Here is a 9,209-nt window from a genome sequence, read left to right on the forward strand (position 1 = left end):
ACATGGCTTTGGGCTTCCGATGATCTGCAATTTTTTTCAAAGATATTCCCAGGCTTCTTTAGGGGTCTTCCCTCTGCCTCTTTAGGACACTTGTTTTTACATTCCGTTACATCCTTCCCATGCCAATGTCGGCGCACAGGGCAGACACTAGTCTACTCCATACCTCCCGGTCATTTGCTACCGCTTTCATATGGTGTGGAGAACAGCTGTTCTGCCCTCCCTACAAAGGGTTCTCCTTAAAAATTCTCTTAGGTGCCATCGTTTTCTCACACCAATTGGTTTCCCCTTGGCAACTTTGTGTAGGAGTCTGCATGTTGGCATGTGATGTACATGCCCCAGATATGTTTAGAGATTTCTTCTGATTCTGGTGGAGATGAGCTGCTGGTTGGTGATTTTTCAGATCTCTTTGTTGGTGTTGAAGTCTTTCCATTCAGTGTCTGGAATTTTTCATAGACACTGATTTTTGAAGTTGTCTTGTTTTCTGTCTCACTTTTTGGTAGATCTCCAGCTTTTGCAGCTATATGTTAATACTAAGATTATTTTAGTTGAAAATTCTCAGTTTTGTTCTGGTGCTGTATATCTTTGATTTTGATACCTTGTTGAGTTTGGTGAATGCTGTGGATGTCTTTCCTATTATTGATGTCACTTCCTTCTTGAGGTCTCCATTGGCTAGTATGGTGGTGCCCTGGTAGATGAACTGTTCTGCTTTCTTGATGTTTTTGCTTTCTAACGTGATGTTATTGCTTGATATCTAGATTTTGAGGCTTTTGTTTAGATTAAGGAGAGAGACTTAACATTAAAGCAAGAGGATGAGTTGGAGAACTGCTACTCTAAACAAGTCTAAAAATTCGTATTTTGGAAGTTTGTCCTAAAGAGAATCTCATACCACTGATTGGAAAATATGGAATTAAAAACCCTGCAAGAGAGAGGTTACAAAGATGCATAATTTTTCTGTCCACCTATAGTATTTCCCAGGGCAATGTGCATATTACTCACACCTTCATCAAAAGGAATATCTTTTGCCTTTCCCAGTACAATTCCAGTCTATAAAACTACTCTACTGACTTCTAGAAATCCATTTAATTTCAATTAAACCTTCAATTCAGGAATACTTTTTTACTCGCACGATAAAACAATATTACACACTACCAAATAGCAAAGTGAATACATTACTGGAACAATTCATCCTCATGGAATTAAGTTCTTTTGAAGCTGCCTGTAGAACGTGATAGGCAGCAGAACCATTTCATATCTCAAATTTGGAATTCCACTTTTTCTCTCACAAGTGTGTATGCACATGCACACACATGATAGAGATTAAAAAAATTCAGACACAGATGTTTTATTTAGAAATTTCTTTCTTTCACCATTGAATTATTTCTTTTGCTGTTTAACTCCCCTCCCTTCCCCCCAAGAACATTTTTCTGCTGCCTAAAGCTCAGGCTTCTTGTCCTCACCTTCAAGGCCCTTCAGAACTCAGCCTTTCCTGCACCTGGTTTTGTCTCTTATTATGTCACAGCCTAGGCTGCTCATTTATCTTCTTCTCTCCTAGTCCCCTTTGAAGAGTTTCCCTTATCAGCTCTTTCATGGAACGTCCTCTTGAACTGATCCTTAAGACCACTGCTTTCTCCTTTGATAAATCTCTCTTCCTTAGCATATTATGGGCACTACTGGAATAATAATAATAATTAATAATTAATTATGAAGTGTAGAATCGTTGGCTTCTTAATTCCATTTCCTGTCATTGCAGCCAGCACTGATGACTCATCAGGCAGGTGGAATCAGATCCAGAATTATTACTTCCTTCAGATACAGAATAGTCTCTCTAGTGTGCTCTGAACAGACCATTTATATGTAATTTTTGCCTATCCATTTCTAATTATCCCTCGCTTCCACTGCCAGGCAGTGTATTTATGGGAGATTACTGCACTTCCTAGTACTTAAGGCATTTATGCCTCTATGGTGTTTGAAAGCATTCTGTAACTGTCCAGAAAAACACTGCACTCTCTCTCTTAGTTCTTAAGTATTACATCACATATAAAATTGCTCACTGAGATTGTACTTTCTTAAATACATTTTCCCAGGAAATGACAGATTAACAAAATCTTGTATTCTTGAAGAAAGAAAGATTCCATTAAAAGCATGGAATGTACCATCACCACTGTATCAATGCTAATGAAACTGTCTCTTATATTGTCTCTATGAGTATTGCACTGCTACATATCCATGCATTGCAAGAAATATTTTATACATATAATTAATATGTATAAATTATAATATGTATAAATTATACATATAATTAATATTTATACATATAAATAATATAATTAAGCTGTGGAACTCAAAACTGCAAGATATTATTGAGATCAATAGCTAAATAAGATTCAAACTGATTAGGCTCATAAATAAGGATAAAATCTGCAGTTACACTAGTTAGGATTAAAAATGTAAGGGCTATTATTATGCTTCAGAATCTAAGCAAAAAAGCTGACTTCCAGTTGTGTTCAAGAAAGAATCCCCTCCCATCACATTATAGTAACGAACAACTAGTGCATTTGGGAAGATTTCATCTTCCTCTAAAGCGTCAGGTAAAGGCCGCTGCTAAAGAAAGGATATCAGATTAAATGGATTAATTTCCCCATTCTGGTATAACAAGTTCAAAGCATTAAATCTATTCTCTGTCACATAGCAGTCTCTGTCAGAGATAACTGTCAAGTACACAGCATGTGGAATTAATGTTCGTAGCAGCACAGGTTCAGTTCTTCACTGTGGTATTTTTCTGCTCAGTCATTTGAAAAATGCACCAGGATTGGGGAAGGAAAGGAGAGACAGAGCTTCTACATTTCTGAACCAACCTTAAATTCTTAAGTCAGTAAGTGTGATCCTCTGGGTTAGAAAAATGGGTTTTTAGTAGTCAAATACTCAATTGCCCCCTTCAACATAAACCTCTCTCCCACAAGAGCAGGAGCAAGAGCAGAGTGAAGCCACATAAGAACGGCCATACTGGGTCAGACCAAAGGTACATCTAGCTCAGTATCCAGTCTTCTGACAGTGGCCAATGCCAGGTGCCCCAGAGGGAATGAATAGAACAGATAATCATCAGATGATCTATCCCCTGTCATCCATTCCCAGCTTCTGGCAAACAGCGGCTACGGACACCACCCTGTATATCCTGGCTAATAGCCATTGATGGAATTTATCTAGTTCTTTTTTGAACCCTGTTATAGTCTTGGCCTTCACAATTTCCTCTGGCAAGGAGTTCCACAGGTTGACTGTGCATTGCTTGAAAAAATACTTCCTTTTGTTTGTTTTAAACCTGCTACCTATTAATTTTATTTGGTGACCCCTAGTTCTTGTGTTATGAAAAGTAGTAAATAACACTTCCTTATTTACTTTCTCCACACTAGTCATGATTTTATAGGCCTCTATCATATCAAATGTAGTTGTTTTTTTTCCAAGGTGAAAAGTCCCAGTCTTATTAATCTCTCCTCATATGGCAGATGCTCCATACCCTTAATCATTTGTGTTGCCCTTTTCTGAACCTTTACCAATTCCAATATATCTTTTTTGAGATGGGGCGACCACATCTGCATGTAGTATCCAAGATGTGGGCACACCATGGATTTATATAGAGGCATGGATTTATATATGATATTTTATGTCTTATTATCTATCCCTTTCTTAATGATTCCCAACATTCTGTTAGCTTTTTTGACTGCCACTGCACATTGAATGGATGTTGTCAAGGTTCCTCCCCCACTCTGAACTCTAGGGTACAGATGTGGGGACCTGCATGAAAAACCTCCTAAGCTTATCTTTACCAGCTTAGGTCAAAACTTCCCCAAGGTACAAAATATTCCACCCTTTGTCCTTGGATTGGCTGCTACCACCACCAAATTAATACTGGTTACTGGGGAAGAGCTGTTTGGACGCGTCTTTCCCCCCAAAATACTTCCCAAAACCTTGCACCCCACTTCCTGAACAAGGTTTGGTAAAAAGCCTCACCAATTTGCCTAGGTGACTACAGACCCAGACCCTTGGATCTTAAGAACAATGAACAATCCTCCCAACACTTGCCCCCCCCCCTTTCCTGGGAAATGTTGGATAAAAAGCCTCACCAATTTGCCTAGGTGACCACAGACCCAAACCCTTGGATCTGAGAACAATGAAAAAGCATTCAGTTTTCTTGCAAGAAGACTTTTAATAAAAATAGTAGTAAATAGAAATAAAGAAATCCCCCCTGTAAAATCAGGATGGTAGATACCTTACAGGGTAATTAGATTCAAAAACATAGAGAACCCCTCTAGGCAAAACCTTAAGTTACAAAAAAGATACACAGACAGAAATAGTTATTCTATTCAGCACAGTTCTTTTCTCAGCCATTTAAAGAAATCATAATCTAACACGTACCTAGCTAGATTACTTACTAAAAGTTCTAAGACTCCATTCCTGGTCTATCCCCGGCAAAGACAGACTATAGACAGACACACAGACCCTTTGTTTCTCTCCCTCCTCCCAGCTTTTGAAAGTATCTTGTCTCCTCATTGGTCATTTTGGTCAGGTGCCAGCGAGGTTACCTTTAGCTTCTTAACCCTTTACAGGTGAGAGGAGCTTTCCCCTGGCCAGGAGGGATTTCAAAGGGGTTTACCCTTCCCTTTATATTTATGACAGATGTTTTCAGAGAACTACCCACAATGATTCCGAGATCTCTTTCTTGATTGGTAATAGCTAATTTAGTCCCCAGCATTTTATATGTATAGTTGGGATTATGTTTTCCAATGTGCATTACTTTGCATTTATCAACATTGAATTTCATCTGCCATTTTGTTGCCCAATCACCCAGTTTTGAGAGATCCTTTTGTAGCTCTTCGCAGTCAGCCTTGGACTTTACTGTCTTGAGTAGTTTTATATCATCTGCAAATTTTGCCACCTCACTGTTTACCCGTTTTTCCAGATCATTTATGAATATGTTGAATTGGACTGGACCTAGTACAGACCTCTTGGGACACCACTATTTACCTCTCTCCATTCTGAAAACTGACCATTTATTCCTACACTTTGTTTCCTATCTTTTAACCAATTACCAATCCATGAGAGGACCATCCCTCTTATCCCATGACTGCTTACTTTGCTTAATAGCTTTTGGTAAGAGACCTTGTCAAAGACTTTCTGAAAATCTAAATACACTATATCCACAGGATCCCCCTTGTCCATATGCTTTTTGCCACCCTCAAAGAATTCTAGTAGATGAGTGAGGCATGATTTCCCTTTACAAAAAACATGTTGACTATTCCCCAACAAATTACTTTCATCTATGTGTCTGACAATTTTGTTCTTTACAATAGTTTCAACCAGTTTTCCCGGTACTGAAGTCAGGCTTACCAGCCTGAAATTGCCAGGGTCACCTCTGGAGCCCTTTTTAAAAATTGGCGTCACATTAGCTATCCTCCAGTCACTTGGTACAGAACCTGATTTAAATGATAGGTTACAGACTACAGTTAGTAGTCCTGCAATTTCACATATGAGTTCCGTCAGAACTCTTGGTTGAATACAATCTGGTCCTGGTGACTTACTACTGTTTAGATTATCAGTTTGTTCCAAACCTCCTCTAACGACACCTCAGTCTGGGACAGTTCCTCAGATTCGTCACCTAAAAAGAATGGCTCAGGTTTGGGAATCTCCCTCACATCCTCAACTGTGGAGACTGATGCAAAGAATTCATTTAGTTTCTCCACAATGGCCTTATCGTCCTTGAGTGGCCCCACTGGTTGTTTAGCAGGCTTCCTGCTTCTGATGTACATAAAACAACTTTTGCTATTACTTTTTGAGTCTTTGGCTAGCTGTTCTTCAAATTCTTTTTTGGCTTTCCTAATTATATTTTTAAACTTCATTTGCCAGAATTTATGCTCTTTTCTATTTTTCTCACTAGGATTTAACTTCCACTTTTTAAAAGATGCTTTCTTGGCTCTGACTGCTTATTTTACTTTGCTGTTTAGCCATGGTGGCTTTTTTTTGGTTCTCTTACTATGTTTTTTAATTTGGGGTATACATTTAAGTTGAGCCTCTATTATGGTGTCTTGAAAAAGTTTCCATGCAGCTAGCATAATATCAACAGTTCTTCCACTTGAAACACATGATTAATGAGCATTGACATCTTGCTACAAACCAGCAGCTTTTTGTCTGATATGATGATGAGTCAATGGCAAAATTATTTATTCCTCAGAAAGTTAGAATAAATGTAATTTATCTTTTGTTAGTATAATTTTAAACCTCATTGCACATAATCTAAACAAAGGGAAAATATAAACCAGACTCTGCTAAAATATTTTTCATTAGAGATAATGGAAACTATTTCCCCCTTGTAAGTCCATAAAAGGCAATGAAAGTCCCAATACATCTAGACATTTTTCACTCTTTTTACTCAACATGGGTTTTTTTCCCTCCAAAGTTTTCATGTCTCATACAACAAACATTTAGCATATAAGTTTATATATTAAGAGCATTACATTTTAAGGGCAAAATGGGATCTCAGTTATGCTGGTATAAATGTGGAGTAACTCTATTGACTTACATGGAGTTACTTCAGATTTACACTAGGGTAATTTACTGTAGAATTTTGGTGCTTACCATTTCTATAAACTCCTGTTTGACGTACTTTTACTGCATGGCATCATCAAAGGTATTTATTTTACAAGTTCTGATACTTATGTAATACTGCACTAAGATATTGTCTAAATTCTGAGTCTCAGTGCAGTACTTCCAAAACTATGTTAATGAGGTAGAAGAGAAGAATGAAACATGCTTTCAGTATGTGCAAGTACTGTAAACCAGTAGAAAATAAAGAATACTGATTCTGGTATTTGATGTATGTGACATAAAGCCCTATTCAACAATATGTACTTAAACTAAGTTTACCTAATGGACAGGAAATATGTTTTGCTATTGCTTTAAGAATGGAAAACAGATTTTTGTGTGTTGCAGTCATTAAGTGACAACCTCTGAAATAAATGCCAGTTTTCAGGATACTATCTTAAAATACATAAAAAAGAGGAGGGATTGTGTTCTTAATCCTCTTTAAATGTGAAGTACTATAAGAGATTAATATTGAGTATCACTAAAAGCCACTAGTTAATGCATACGATTTTTTTTCTTGCTTGTTCATGATAGAATAACTTTGTAATAAATCACTGATGTAAACTAAATTAAAACACAGAACTGTACATTTGTAGGAACATGGTCCCACTGCCTTTGCTCACAACACATAGATCTTGAATTGGTTAAAGATTTGTATTACAAACTCTTCTTAACTCAAGCTGACATGAAGATTAGTATACAAATATCCAGACACAAGGAACAGCTGCCAAGTCCCCCTCTCTCCCAAAGATCACATGGGCCAGTTACTGGGGCTGGTGAGAGCTGCAGTATGGTCAGTATCTTAGGCTGGTCTCTGGCTCCCTGGGGGTCCGAAACTGGAAAGTGAAAATCTGAATGCTTTGCGAAATCACACTGTCCTCTTACCTTGCCAGTGTCCCCTTGACACTCAAATTTCAGTGGAGGAATGAGCAGGAGTCGAATGAATAAATTTTGCCTGATAAAACAGTCTCTTTAAATTTCATACACACACAAATCATTTCAAAATTGTCAACTTTCAGCAACTCTAAATTTGAACAACAGTAATAAACGCAACCTGCAGCTAGTTCACTTGTTTATTGCTTCATTCAAGAAAAGTCAAAGAGCAAAAACTAAAACAATGTTAAAAATAATAAATAAAAGGGAAATAGAAAAGAACACATACCCTGGTTATGATCAAAGGCTGGTTAAAATCTATCCCTCCTGTCAGTCTGAATCCCCAAGGAGCAGGTCCTGGGAGAATGACGTTCTGTGGCATTGTACAACAATTTTCTGACCGCTACTATTACTGGATTATTTTTCTTTTTTCCCTAGCTTGGTAAAGGGAGCTGAAGGCTGAGCTGTAGGAATAAAGGTCCTGTCAGCAGTGTCTTTGCTGGACAGGGCAGCAGATCCTTTATACGCCTGAGAGGTTTTTTCTCATCCCACAGCTGCAGAAACAGCACTTTATCCCTGCTCCTGTATGACGTCACCCGTCTCTTGTCTCCTCCACCCACAGGGGGAGTACCAACTTTGGTAAAACAAAGTCTGGATGCTCTGTGAAGTTTACGGCAAATAGATTTACTTTATTTGCTGTTTCACAGTATACTGCCCAGCCCAGCATTCAGTAAGTTTCAGGTTACAACTTCCTGTTTCTCTCTTAAAGCAACCTGGTCTCACTTTTGATGTTGTGATTGTATTACTGTACTGTCTTTGCTTTAACCATACCACAGCATCATTAACATTGCACCTAACAAGAAATATTAATATTGAGCTTTGTCCCTCCTCAATGATCATTTTGCATTTCAGTCAACTTGTGATACAGTCATTTACTTGACCACAGAGTCTTTCTAGCCCTTCATTGGAAGTTTTCGGCTATAATGTTTTGTACAATGTACACATATAAAATATTTGTGCTGGCTTGAAAATGTTTACCAATGTCATAGATATTTCTTATACATAGACTTGGAAACAAAAATGCAACTAGTGTAATAGATAACCACTTCTCTTTCTTTTGGCATTGTCTTGGACTCTAGTTCTTATGCAGGTATGTTCAGTTTGTGCAGCTCACTCTGGCTCCCAGTTGGTTCTGTTGCATCAGCTGATGTTTTCTTTCCATCTTTCTGCTTCATCCTGACTCACATTTCTTTTGTATCTGATTGTAAAAGAGAGACAGGATTTTCCAGTGGTGCTGTTCTTAGATGTTTCCTTTCCTATTGTGCTGGTATAGTTCCCCATGAGTATCTTATACTAGCAAAGTTAGCCTGCAAGTGTTCCTGTTGTTCCAGTTCTCCACTGACAACCTTGACTCTACATCACTTGTCTGTTATTGCTGCTAAGGGCTTAGTCCTTGTACTTAGATAGAATTTCCACTTTTCCATTGTATTTAATTAGGCAAAATATCAGCTAAAATCAGTGGGAGTTTTGCCGGAGTAAAGACAGAGAGAAAACTGGGTAAAGATTTAAGGATTTGGCTTAATGATAATAATTGTCCAATATGGATGAGTTAGTCAGGCTCCCTCTCCCCTGCACCTATCCAAGAGTGTGGGACTCTCTAGCTTGGTGGGAGAACAGAGAACATTTGTGTGTGAGAATTCCCT

At 38.0% G+C, this 9,209-nt stretch overlaps 1 protein-coding gene across 2 annotated transcripts in view; it reads right to left on the reverse strand.

The window, feature by feature from the left end:
- The window catches only part of PDLIM3 (PDZ and LIM domain 3), a 41,722-nt gene extending 33,554 nt beyond the window's left edge, over window positions 1-8,168 (reverse strand). For both annotated transcript variants that reach the window (XM_073341853.1, XM_073341855.1), the window contains exon 1: window positions 7,796-8,168. In XM_073341853.1, the coding sequence (XP_073197954.1) occupies window positions 7,796-7,888 (93 nt within the window). In that variant the 5' untranslated portion in view covers window positions 7,889-8,168. The remainder of the gene's footprint in view (window positions 1-7,795) is intronic.
- Between the last annotated feature and the right edge of the window lie 1,041 nt (window positions 8,169-9,209).

Source organism: Lepidochelys kempii, chromosome 4 (genome assembly GCF_965140285.1).
Source record: "Lepidochelys kempii isolate rLepKem1 chromosome 4, rLepKem1.hap1, whole genome shotgun sequence".
NCBI classification, from domain to species: Eukaryota; Metazoa; Chordata; order Testudines; family Cheloniidae; genus Lepidochelys; species Lepidochelys kempii.